The sequence below is a fragment of the Nothobranchius furzeri genome, chromosome 11 (assembly GCF_043380555.1).
Source record: "Nothobranchius furzeri strain GRZ-AD chromosome 11, NfurGRZ-RIMD1, whole genome shotgun sequence".
Taxonomy (NCBI): Eukaryota; Metazoa; Chordata; class Actinopteri; order Cyprinodontiformes; family Nothobranchiidae; genus Nothobranchius; species Nothobranchius furzeri.
In genome coordinates this window covers 31,753,121-31,767,493 of record NC_091751.1, presented here as the reverse complement: position 1 = coordinate 31,767,493, position 14,373 = coordinate 31,753,121, and the positions used below count along the sequence as shown (strand labels likewise).

Here is a 14,373-nt window from a genome sequence, read left to right as displayed (position 1 = left end):
ACTTGGTTGTGGTAATCCATGTATGCTTTACCTGCCAGCATCTTACACCCTGCAGTTATGTGGTGGATTGTCTCAGGGCCTCTCTGCATAGCCTACACCTTGGGTCTTGTCTGGTGTGGTAGATCTTGGCCTCTGTTGCTCTGGTGTTCAGGGCCTGTTCCTGTGCAGCCATGATGAGTGCCTCTGCGCTGGCCTTCAGACCAGCTCATTCTAGCCAATGGTAGGATTTCTTGATATCAGCCACTCCAGTTAGCTGTGGATGGTACATCCCATGTAGGGGTTTGTCCTCCCATAATGGTATTTCTCCTCCTCTGTTCGCCATTCACTGAGCACGTCATCTGTTGGGGCCTTATCTTGTCACTGAGCGTACCTTTAAGGACTTATTTGGCTGTAGCTCCTTTCCTTGTGACTTCATCGAGGTTGCCATTTGCTTTTCGGATTACAAGGTACTTGTAGCTGTCCTCAATGTCTGCTGTGGTTCCTTCCGGGAGTGAGACGCCTTCTGTGTGGACTACCTTCCCTCTCTTTGTCAACGTCCGACCACACTTCTCAAGTTTGACTGACATTCTGATATCAGTGCTGCTCGATGTAAAGGAGGTGGCTGATTGTGGTTCCACTATTGAATCAGTACCCATAGCCAGTCCTTGTGATCATTTGGCTAAAGGGGTTCAGACCCATGCAGAGCAACAGTGGGACAGGGTGTCTCCAGCTGCTAAAGGATTCACCTCAAGGGTGGTTTTCCACAGCCTCATTGAGTTTGCAACGAAGGCTCTCAGAGTCCTGTTGATGTTGTACAGCTCCAAGCATTCAATGATCCATGAGTGCAGCATTGAGTCGTAGGCTTATATATATATATGTATGTATATATATATATATATATATATATATATATATATATATATATATATATATATGTCTGTATGTATGTATGTATGTACAGACAGACAGACAGACAGACAGACAGACAGACAGACAATAGATGATAGATGATAGATGATAGATAGATAGATAGACAGACAGACAGACAGACAGACAGACAGACAGACAGACAGACAGACAGACAGACAGACAGACAGACAGACAGATAGACAGACAGATAGATGATAGATAGATAGATAGATAGATAGACAGACAGACAGACAGATAGATGATAGATAGATAGATAGATAGACAGACAGACAGATAGATGATAGATAGATAGATAGACAGACAGACAGACAGACAGACAGACAGATAGATGATAGATGATAGATGATAGACAGACAGACAGACAGACAGACAGATAGATGTACTAACACAAGGCAATCAGAAAGTCAGTTTTAAAAACACCATTATTTTTATTGCTTTGTTTCAACCTTTAAAATATATTTTCTTTTTTATCTCCACAGGCCTCAATATTCCAACACAGAAATGTCAGTTTTACATTTGAAACACCTGTGAAAACATTCAGAATAGGGGGAGGGGCAAGTGGGTACTCACATGGGTCCAGGTAAGATGATGCCCAGGGTTCTGTACAAAATGGCTCCGATGACATAGTACACCGTAGATTCGGTTTCTGTTTCTGTCTCTAAAAAAATAGAACAATGTTTCAAATGGTCAGTACTTCAGTACATAAACTGTGATTTACAATCATAATAAACAAATTATGATCCTCCCAAGGATTTATCTTTTCTAGCTCACGTTGTTCTTTTTAAAAAAAGCAAAAACAAAGATCCTTCCTAGACTACATCATCATGAACAAAAAGTAAATCTTTAGCATTTTAATGCGAGAAATACATTCAAAACTACTGTGGGAGGGTGCATATGAAAAAGAGAAAATTGATGATATAAATAAGAGGATGACATGTTTATTTTGGTTGCTATGGAAACCAGGAGGTAGACTGCTTAGCTTAAAATTCATAGCGCAGAATTCCTCTAGGCAAGAAGAAACTTCATATTCTGCCTTAAAGGCTGGATTGTTGATCTCCAAGCTAAAACACAGTCATCTGTTAGTCAGCAGAGATCTCACCTGCCTCATCTACATGTGCTCCTAACGTGTTGCTGACAACTGCTCTGCTTACTACATCTCAACAAGTCAAGTCAGTGAATTATAGTAGCTGCCTGAAACATTTCACAGCTACACATGACAAATCCAAGCTAATTATGGGTTTTTTTAAGGCGAGTGATCTGGTTTGAGTGGGTTGAAACACCGTTTTAGTCAATTTGTTAGCCGCCAAGCTGCCAGAAGCTCACTTTCTGCACAGCTGACCTACTGGAACACAGAGGCCTCATTAGCAAAGTCCACCACTTCACTGCAGCGCAGTTTAAAAGTAAGCATTTCAGTTCTCAATGTCCCTTTCCCATCGATCCTAAAGTCTCAGGATTTTCTTTAACACTCTGATCGCTTTTCCCTTTCCTTTGCTTTGCACCAACCAATTTTTTAACTTCTCTACCCGTTCCTCTGGATCTATATTTCATCATTTCATTATCTTCTTCCGGCTCTTGGAGAGTACAGACGCTTTTTTCCTCCTCTCCTCCCTATCTTATCCCAAGACTCTTTGTCTGTCTCTGGGTGTACGGCACTTCTGCATTTTTTCTGGAAACTGGAAACTGAAATTACTAAAACGGACCTGGTCAGTTGATCTTTGAACGTGATTGACAAAATGTTTTCAACGATGAGAACGGGAGAAGGGGCTCCCGGATGCCCCTCTGGGACAGAGCCAGCTGGACATATCATGGACTCCTGGAAACAGTGGAACCAGATCTGCCTCTCTCAGCTGTCTGTAGAGGACTTTGAAGACATCTGGATATTCGTGGTGTTGGTGTCAGGTTTCCTGCTGTTTGGCCTGAGCGGTTACCTGGCTTACCGGAAAATTAACAAGCTGTCGAGGAATATTGGCTCAATCCCGGAGCTCAGAGATGGATTACACCACGCTGTGAACGCACAGACTCATATAATTATCGAGATGAGTCGTGAGCTCACTTACTTGGAACTTTGGCTGAGATTGAGACTCTGGCACAGAAGGTGGATTCCATCAAAGAGGAAGTTGACGAATCAGCACGGATTGGAATAGATTAATTTACGCCATTATTGGATTAAGAGGGGTTGAGGACCAACGGAACTTTAAGACAGAGAGGAAATTATCTCTGTCTGGCCCCAAAACAAGTTCTTATCTGAATCTGGTGCCCTTGAGCTTGTGAGGCTGAAGTGATTGCTCTCCCCTCAGAAGAAATGTGGACTGCTGCCGTTGCCATGGCAACTCTGTCTCCCTATCCCAGCCTGGGCGGAACTGTGACCGAAGGTCGTTGAATCGTTCCAGGAGTCACTGCGCTCTCTAAAACCCAAACACCTCCTTCCCCTGTCCACACGGAGATGACGAGCGCTGCTCATCGCGGCTGCATGCACTGATGTGTGGAGAGTCCCTAACCCTACTGCCCCACCTAGTGGACACTTATGTTGTGTAATGTCTGAAGTCTGTTGCATTTCTGTCTGAGGTGTTTTTTTTATTTTATTTATTTATTTATTTTTTCATAGCAAAGCTGCCCTCCCTGTGGAGGGTAACTCTGAAGTGCCTTTTTTCCTCCACCTGACCCAGTCCTCATATAAAACCATCTGATCACTATTAAGGTAGCGCGACTCGGGTTGCGAATGACCACAGTCACCAATTCTTGTCATGTGTCTATGCCTATGTATGTATGTCTGATCTCAGAATTGTGTGCACTGAAACTCTAATTTCCCTCTGGGATTAATAAAGTATCTTTGAATTGAATTGAATTGAATTGAATCTCACCTACACTAGTCATTTTTATGTCAGCAAAAGGGAGCAGGGGTTTCCAAGGAGACACCATGCCCGTCTGGAAATGTCACTTTCCTTTTTTCTTTAAATGAGGCTCAAGGAAGCAGACAGAAAAAGTATGAGAACGAGCTCATGCTGAGCGAAGCCTCTCCCTCTGTTGCCCTTTTAGGCTAGAGAAACGATGGGGGAGCAAAGAGGAGGGAGAGGGGGAGACGAAGGGAGGCTGATGGAATCAGACATACTGGGTGACTCATCTAAAATCTGTCTGCCTGCTGCCTAAGAGGTAATGCTTTGGGAGAGAGATAGTATGCAAGACAGATGCGGAAAAAAGAAGAGACAAAAAGAGCTCAACAGTGGGAAAAAAGCAATTTTGAGGCTGCGAGGAGGCAGAAAATACTAGATCAAAGTCAGCACGAAAAGCCGGTGAGTTTGATGGAACCTAATTGGACAGTGTCTGCAAAGGCATGCAAATGAAGGAGTCTGTGTATTATGGGTAAATGGTAAATCAGCGTGTGAGGGGGTGGCACTCCTACGCTCGGCAATGATTAATACCACAAAAGCACTCAATCACGAAACTCTAATTTCCTACGTAGTTCATTTTTTTGTCACTCTCTCCTCGCCGCACATCAAAATGATTGGTGGTCAGTTGTAATCCGCCAAAATGGCAAACCACAAGCTGTGGACTCTATTATACAGTTTATCACAAAAGATACGCTTGGTGTTGATGCAAAGTCGGGATCTGATGTTTAATCAATGATTAAACGTTTTATTCCTCGTGTACCAAATAAACATCTCAAACCTTTAATTACTCAAACATAGGTCACTTTGTAATCCATCACATGATATTTTACAGGTTCAAATGGATTATTTTTTTACAACAAAAGCATATTTTAGTCATCCTTTGCATGTGGGTTGGTTTTCAGCAGAACGAGGAGAATTGCTCCAGCACAACTATTTTAACCTCACTGAAGAGGCTTTGTGGTTTTTTGGTCTGTTTGCTGCTTTGCTCAGGAGGATTACACTAAAACTACTACGACTACACAGAATTTAGACAAATCCATGGAGGTTTTGTTGGAGCATAAAAAAGATTGTATGTGGTGGAGATCTGAGCCACCTTTGTTTGAATAAAAAAAAACATCTTTTCTCTTAGTGGAGCATGTTATTTTGATATCAGAGTTGCAAACAGCGACCATCAATTGTGACCCTATTCTACAGCATGATGTAGACATACCAGTTCTCAGGGTGCTGGTTGTACTATTCTGGCTAAAAACTGTATTTTCTACTTGATTCAGTTTATTTATATTTCACCAAATCACAGCAAGAGTCGTCTCAAGGAACTTCACATAGTAAACATCCCAATACAGGTCAGTTCACTCACTGGGGACCCAGCAGGTCCCCAGTGAGTCGTGGTGGATGGCTGCTTATACTGAGCCAGGATTCTCTGGACGTTTCTTCCTGTTAAAAGGGAGTTTTCCTCTCCACTGTCGCTACATGCTTGCTTAGTATGATGATTGCTGTAAAGACACTGACACTAGTCAGTGCAGATGCAATTTGCTGGGTTCCTTATATGGGAAACATTTTACTGATTGGCTTAATGAACTGACCTGAATTGGAATGTTTACTATGTGAAATGCCTTGAGATGACTCTTGTAGTGATTTGGCCCTTTATAAACAAACTTGAATTGAATTGAATTGAAAACCACTTTAATGTTTCTTTATCTGTTTTCACCTGTTTAGATTAAAACAGTGTACCATTAAGACCCCAGCCCTTATAATAACGTATTGCGTCTTACTCCCAGAAGCTAGTCTCTAGTCTGAAAAACGTCTCAGTTCAATTCAGTTCAGTTCATTTATTTATAAAGCACTTTAAAACACCCAGCACAGGAACAAAGTGCTGTACAGAAAATACATTAAAACAATAGAATAAACAGAAAGCAGCAAAGAGAAATAAATAAAACACATGAGACATAAAATTAAAACAGCCCAATAATAAGAATAAAAACTAAATAAAAACAGCATGGGCTGCACAGGATACAGTATGTGGCTTAGGCGACTAGTGTCATGTAGCAGACTTGGTAGTCCAGTGGTTAGGGTGCTGGGCTGGCATGCAGGTTTGCTTCCTGGTCTGGGAAGTAACTCACTGTGAGTCAACCCACATCTGTACATGGATGGTTTAACCACTGGACTACCATGGGCAACACAGCAGTTGATTATCCTAAGAAGCTCTTGTAGGCACATGTTGTTGGAGTTGGCATGCACAGAGTTGAAACAAAGCGTTTCAATTCTGGGTATAAATTCAGGCTTACGAAAATAACTCATTTAAGATAAATGACATCCCAATAATGCCAACAGCATAAACTAACAGTATTGCATGGCAGCATATATATATATATATATATATATATATATATATATATATATATATACACAGGACATATATACACACAGGACATGCTACAGACCCTGAACTTCGGTGGCAAGCATTTTGATGCTTTGCAAACCTTCTCAGTGGCCTAGTGGTACCGTGTCTGCCCTGGGAGTCTGAGGTTCAAATCCTGTTCAGGTCATAACAAAGACTTTAAAAAATGGGACCCAATGCCTCCCTGCTTGACACTCAGCTTTATGGGGCTTGATTGGGGGGTTAAGCTACCAAATAGTTCCCAAGCCGAGCCAGCTGCAACTCACTGCTCCCCACAGGGATGTGGCAAATGGGAGATGCATTTTTGTCAAAGTGTGTGATAAATAATGGGACTTTAACTTTAACTCATTACCTGCCGTTTTAAGTCCAGTCGCTCACTGCCGTTGACGACTAAAGCCTATGAAGACTAAAGTCGTTGATTGCATTTTTGTTTTCGGGCCTTCCTGGGAACCAGTCCCCGCATCGTGAGAGTAAACATCACGCCTTTAAAGAGGATCTTCACCATTGTGTGTCACACGTCACATGATCAGGAAGCAGAAATTCATGAATTAGGAGATCATTTTGGGGCACTGCAGTAAAGAAGTCGAGGCGCTAACCGGAAAAGCTTCTGCTGCTCACACTTCAACAACAGATTGTGAAAGAACAAGTTCTCATGCGTTAAAAAATATGATTTTATTAAAGACTAAGTTCACTCATTCTTTAAAACCTCTTAGTTATGTTCTTTAGTGTAAATGAATGCCCTGTGAATCCATTACTGTGGGACAAAAGCTCGGACGCTCCTGCTTCAGGAAGTAGAGGTGAGCCAGAGCAGTGTGGAGCAGGATCTGGGGTCTTATTTCCTGATGTTTAGACGTCTCACCTCTGAGTGATTATTATCACACGACTCTACCACTGACTCTGCTCTGCAGCGTTGGTGTTTTATCTCCACAAATAACACACGCCTGGAGGAGTTCTGCTGGGTGGTAGAGTTGCTAATGGTAACAGTTAGCTTCAACTAGCCGAGATGTTTTATGCTGATTCCTGGATGAAAAAGCAACAACAGCTTTCCCACAAACTGCCCCCAGGCTCCACTTTGATAATGCCTGCCCTAAGGCATAGATGGTAAACCCAAGTCCTCAGGTCCAACACATTTATCCAAGTCACCAGCCGAGTTACTTGTGTCACCATTCCTGCAAGTTGAGTTACTGCACTGATGTTTGGGGGTTCAATGCTACCTGACAGATGTTCATCAATGCCTGGTTTATAACCGATAACTGTAAAGAAAGAAAAATATCCTCTCACTGCATGTCACTCAATCTGAGCGCACATTTGGTAAAGCACAGCTCAACCTGCTACCATTTAGCTTCCTTTAGCTCTTCCCTCTAAGAGAAAATGTACGAATAAATCGTCCAAACACAAATAACCGTGGAATGTTTTATAATTGTAATAGTAAGGATGAGTAAATGTAGCTCCTATTTTAACTTTGTGCAGCAAAAAAGTGAAAAATAGGGTCAATTTTGTGAGGTCCAAGAGGAGGATTTGACTATAAAAAGAACTTGCTGCAACCAAAGACAAGAACAATCATAGAAACAGTTCAAGTAAGAGATTTGTTAGGTTTTTGGTGTGTAGCGTTATGAACCTCTGCTGCTGGGTTCTGGTTCGGCTTGTGTGGGCCTGGCGGGAGGCTTGACTGGGTGGGTGTTCGTAGTAAGCTGGAATCTTTTAGCTGAGCATTGTATTGGATTTTTGTCTGCTTTGTAATTGCTTGGGATTTCTTTTTACTCAGGTAGAGTTGACATTTGGATATTTTTATTGGGTTAGAATGTTTAATTTAATGAGAAGGTGATGTGTGTAACGTCCAGCAATGGTCAGTTTTCACCTAAAAACTGACCTACATGCCACCGGCCACCGGCAGACACAAATTCCATTCTCTGAGGTGGATTTTACATTCAACAAGCAGCAAGGTTCTGCAAACCTTGGTGACATTTCAGGAGGAACACGATGTCAGGCTGTGTTTCCAAACGAAGCCTTCTTCTGATAACACCGCAGGATTCCTCATGCCTCTGAATAAAGTGACTATTTTCAGCTCATATGAGTTTATCAATCGTGAAATGGAATAAACAAATGTTATATGAACTGATCGATAATGTTTTGATTAATCTGTGCTTGAATTACTGAAGTTTGAAATCAATATTATTATAGTATGATCAGTAATTTTAGATTTAAAAAGTGAATCATTATCTACACTCAGACACAAGGTTTGTTAGAGATAAATTAAAGTTAAGTTCAACGTCATGACACATAGATCTTTTCTTGGCCACTAATCAGAACATCTTGTATCTGAATGTGACGTTCTGAGGTTTGCTTGTGAACGTCTCTTAACATGGCATGTCCCGGTTGGCCAAGAAATCGTAATATGAGAACATTAAAACAGAGCTAACTGGACGGTGAGGCAGTTCAAGGAGAAGCTACGGACAGGCCATCCGGAGCGAACCCTCTTTAACACAAAGCTTTCGACAAGCTAAAAGCTGCCTACAGCTGACACAGCAAAACGTTTCCTTCAGCTATTCAGAAACAGCTGTTCTAGACACAAACTATTTCATCTATTTGTTGTGATCCGGGAGACGACTCTGGACCGACCTGGTCGTGATGCGATCTTTTCTACAACTTCGGTACCTTGGGATCACCTTACCCCCCCGACATCTCGGATCCGAAAGGGAGTCTCCTCAGGGGTATGTAGAACACAGCCAGATTGTATCTGATGCAGTTTTGATAAGTACTAACTTTATAGTTTATTGCTAACCAAATGTTTTGAACACCCAGAACTCAGTGTTTCTAGAAACAAGGTTCTGATAAACACACACCATTAAATCACCATACATAAAATCACATCCACTTAGATTCATCCATCACAGTCGTCCTATTTAACTTGTCTTCTTTTAAATTTGTTTAGAAAATGAATGTCTTGCTTTTTATAAACCTGACGGTCTGTATTGAGAAGAAGTGTGTTTGATCCCTGAAAAGCAAAAAATTCTAGAATATTCTGATTAAACATCCAAAGACCAAGCAGGTTGATATTCTATATTTATGTAGAATGTCACAGCTTATTGGTCATAAGTAAAGGTAATATATTAAGCTTAAAAGCCCAACATTTACCCTCCTACACGTGGTTCGGGTCAGTACCCGGTTCTGTTATGGATGAGAATGCTAGACTGGGTTCATGTCTGTGGTTGGAGGATCTGGAGGTAGATCATCTGAAGTACAAGGGCTTGGAAACCACAAAGTAAGATTCTATTTTATGGATGAATGAACATGAACCTTACATAAAAAGAACATTTTCATCACAAATAATTTGCATTGCATTTGTAGATGTTGGGCTTTTAATTAGACTGACTCATTAGTAAAGTACAATTTCACAAAGTTCAAGTGTAAAGTTGTGCCCGTTTCATTGTCATATTCATGTTTATTTTGCACTGCTTGGTCAGATTTAGGGCTGACAAAAACCACAGTTACAGGATGTTGTTCAGTAAATTTGAACAATAGAGTAATTGGGGTTTCATTTGCATGTATATAACTGTATTTGTACATCTGTATTCATATATCTGTATTCATATAACTGTATTTATACATCTGTATTAATACATCTGTATTCATACATCTGTATTTACGTATCTGTATTTATACATCTGTATTCATATATCTGTATTCATATATCTGTATTCATACATCTGTATTCATATATCTGTATTCGAACATCTGTATTTATATATCTGTATTTATATATCTGTATTTACATTTCAGTATTCATATATCTGTATGTGTATAACTGTATGGGTATATCTGTATTTATATATCTGTATTTGCATATCTGTATTTATATTTCAGTATTCATATATCTGTATGTGTAAAACTGTATGTGTACATCTGTATTTATATATCTGTATTTATATATCTGTATGTTTATATCTGTATTTACATTTCAGTATTCATATATATGTATGTGTATAACTGTGTGTGTATATCTGTATTTATATATCTGTATTTACATATCTGTATTTATATTTCAGTATTCATATATCTGTATGTGTATAACTGTATGTGTATATCTGTATTTATATATCTGTATTTACATATCTGTATTTATATTTCAGTATTCATATATCTGAATGTGTATAACTGTATGTGTATATCTGTATTTATATATCTGTATTTATATATCTGTATGTTTATATCTGTATGTGTATATCTGTATTTATATATCTGTTTTCATATATCTGTATTCATATAACTGTATTTATACATCTGTATTCATATATCTGTATTCATACATCTGTATTCATACATCTGTATTTACGTATCTGTATTTATACACCTGTATTCATATATCTGTATTCATACATCTGTATTCATATATCTGTATTCATACATCTGTATTTATATATCTGTATTTATATATCTGTATTTACATTTCAGTATTCATATATCTGTATGTGTATAACTGTATCTGTATATCTGTATTTATATATCTGTATTTGCATATCTGTATTTATATTTCAGTATTCATATATCTGTATGTGTATAACTGTATGTGTATATCTGTATTTATATATCTGTATGTTTATATCTGTATTTAGATTTCAGTTTTCATATATCTGTATGTGTAAAACTGTATGTGTATATCTGTATTTATATATCTATATTTACATATCTGTATTTATATTTCAGTATTCATATATCTGTATGTGTATATCTGTATTTATATATCTGTATTTACATATCTGTATTTATATTTCAGTATTCATATATCTGTATGTGTATAACTGTATGTGTATATCTGTATTTATATATCTGTAGTTATATATCTGTATGTTTATATCTGTATGTGTATATCTGTATTTATATATCTGTATTTGCATATCTGTATTTATATTTCAGTATTCATATATCTGTATGTGTATAACTGTATGTGTATATCTGTATTTATATATCTGTATTTACATATCTGTATTTATATTTCAGTATTCATATATCTGTATGTGTATAACTGTATGTGTATATCTGTATTTATATATCTGTATTTACATATCTGTATTTATATTTCAGTTTTCATTTATCTGTATGTGTATAACTGTATGTGTATATCTGTATTTATATATCTGTATTTATATATCTGTATTTTTTTATCTGTATGTGTATATCTGTATTTATATATCAGTATTCATATATCTGTATGTTTGTATCTGTATTCATACATCTGTATTTATAGGTCTGTATTTATATATCTGTATTTATATATCTGTATTTACATTTCAGTATTCATATATCTGTATGTGTATAACTGTATGTGTATATCTGTATTTATATATCTGTATTTATATATCTGTATTTATATATTTGTATGTATATATCTGTATTTATATATCTGTATGTATATATCTGTATTTATATATCTGTATTTATATATCTGTATTCATACATCTGTATTTATGTATCTGTATTTATACATCTGTATTAAAAAATCTGTATTCATACGTCTGTATTTACATATCTGTATTTATACATCTGTATTCATATATCTGTATTCATATATCTGTATTCATACATCTGTATTCATATATCTGTATTCATACATCTGTATTCATACATCTGTATTTATATATCTGTATTTATATATCTGTATTTACATTTCAGTATTCATATATCTGTATGTGTATAACTGTATGTGTATATCTGTATTTATATATCTGTATTTGCATATCTGTATTTATATTTCAGTATTCATATATCTGTATGTGTATAACTGTATGTGTATATCTGTATTTATATATCTGTATTTATATATCTGTATGTTTATATCTGTATTTACATTTCAGTATTGATATATCTGTATGTGTATAACTGTATGTGTATATCTGTATTTATATATCTGTATTTACATATCTGTATTTATATTTCAGTATTCATATATCTGTATGTGTATAACTGTATGTGTATATCTGTATTTATATATTTGTATTTACATATCTGTATTTATATTTCAGTATTCATATATCTGTATGTGTGTAACTGTATGTGTATATCTGTATTTATATATCTGTATGTTTATATCTGTATGTGTATATCTGTATTTATATATCAGTATTCATATATCTGTATGTTTATATCTGTATTCATACATCTGTATTTATAGATCTGTATTTATATATCTGTATTGATATATCTGTATTTACATTTCAGTATTCATATATCTGTATGTGTATAACTGTATGTGTATATCTGTATTTATATATCTGTATTTGCATATATGTATTTATATTTCACTATTCATATATCTGTATGTGCATAACTGTATGTGTATATCTGTATTTATATATCTGTATGTTTATATCTGTATTTACATTTCAGTATTCATATATCTGTATGTGTATAACTGTATGTGTATATCTGTATTTATATATCTGTATTTACATATCTGTATTTATATTTCAGTATTCATATATCTGTATGTGTATAACTGTATGTGTATATCCGTATTTATATATCTGTATTTAAATATCTGTATTTTTATTTCAGTATTCATATATCTGTATGTGTATAACTGTATGTGTATATCTGTATTTATATATCTGTATGTTTATATCTGTATGTGTATATCTGTATTTATATATCAGTATTCATATATCTGTATGTTTATATCTGTATGTATATATCTGTATTTATATATCTGTATCCATATATCTGTATTCATATATCTGTATTCATATAACTGCATTTATACATCTGTATACATACGTCTGTATTTATGTATCTGTATTTATATATCTGTATTTATACATCTGTATTCATACATCTGTATTTATGTATCTGTATTTATACATCTGTATTCATACATCTGTATTCATACGTCTGTATTTACGTATCTGTATTTATACATCTGTATTCATATATCTGTATTCATACATCTGTATTTATATATCTGTATTTATATATCTGTATTTATATATCTGTATTTACATATCTGTATTTATATTTCAGTATTCATATATCTGTATGTGTATAACTGTATGTGTATATCTGTATTTATATGTCTGTATTTACATATCTGTATTTATATTTCAGTATTCATATATCTGTATGTGTATAACTGTATGTGTATATCTGTATCTATATATCTGTATTTACATATCTGTATTTATTTATCAGTATTCATATATCTGTATGTTTATATCTCTATGTATATATCTGTATTTATATATCAGTATTCATATATCTGTATGTGTATATCTGTACGTGTATATCTGTATTTATATATCTGTATTTATATATCTGCATTTATATATCTGTATTTATATATCTGTATTTATATATCTGCATTTATATATCTGTATTTATATATCTGAATTTATATATCTGCATATATATATCTGCATATATATATATATATATATATATATATATATATATATATATATATATATATATATATATATATATATATATATATGTATTTATATATCTGTATGTATATATCTGTATTTATATATCTGTATTTATATATCTGTATCCATATATCTGTATTCATATAACTGCATTTATACATCTGTATTCATACGTCTGTATTTACGTATCTGTATTTATATATCTGTATTCATATATCTGTATTTATACAACTGTATTCATACATCTGTATTTATGTATCTGTATTTATACATCAGTATTCATACATCTGTATTCATACGTCTGTATTTACGTATCTGTATTCATACATCTGTATTTATGTATCTGTATTCATATATCTGTATTTATATACCTGTATTTATATACCTGTATTTATATATCTGTATTTTTATATCTGTATTTATATATCAGTATTCATATATTTGTATGTTTATAACTGTACGTGTATATCTGTATTTATAAATCTGTATTTATATACCTGTATGTGTATATCTGTATGTATACATCTGTATTTATATATCTGTATGTATATACCTGTATTTATATATCTGTATGTATATATCTGTTTTTATATATCTGTGTTCATACATCTGTATTTACGTATCTGTATTCATATATCTGTATTCATACATCTGCATTTATACATCTGTATTCATACATCTGTATTCATATATCTGTATTCATACATCTGTATTTACCTATCTGTATTTATTTATGTCTATTCATATATCTGTATTCATA

General features: G+C 35.0%; 1 protein-coding gene across 16 annotated transcripts in view; it reads right to left on the bottom strand.

Moving 5' to 3' along the window:
- Positions 1 to 14,373, bottom strand: part of adgrb2 (adhesion G protein-coupled receptor B2) — a 415,193-nt gene that overhangs the window by 174,288 nt on the left and 226,532 nt on the right. For all 16 annotated transcript variants that reach the window (XR_011515451.1, XM_070541485.1, XM_070541486.1 and 13 more), the window contains one exon: positions 1,480 to 1,567. Coding sequence is in view for 15 of the 16 variants with exons in the window: in XM_070541485.1 (XP_070397586.1) it covers positions 1,480 to 1,567 (88 nt within the window). In the remaining variant the exon portion in view is untranslated. The remainder of the gene's footprint in view (positions 1 to 1,479; positions 1,568 to 14,373) is intronic.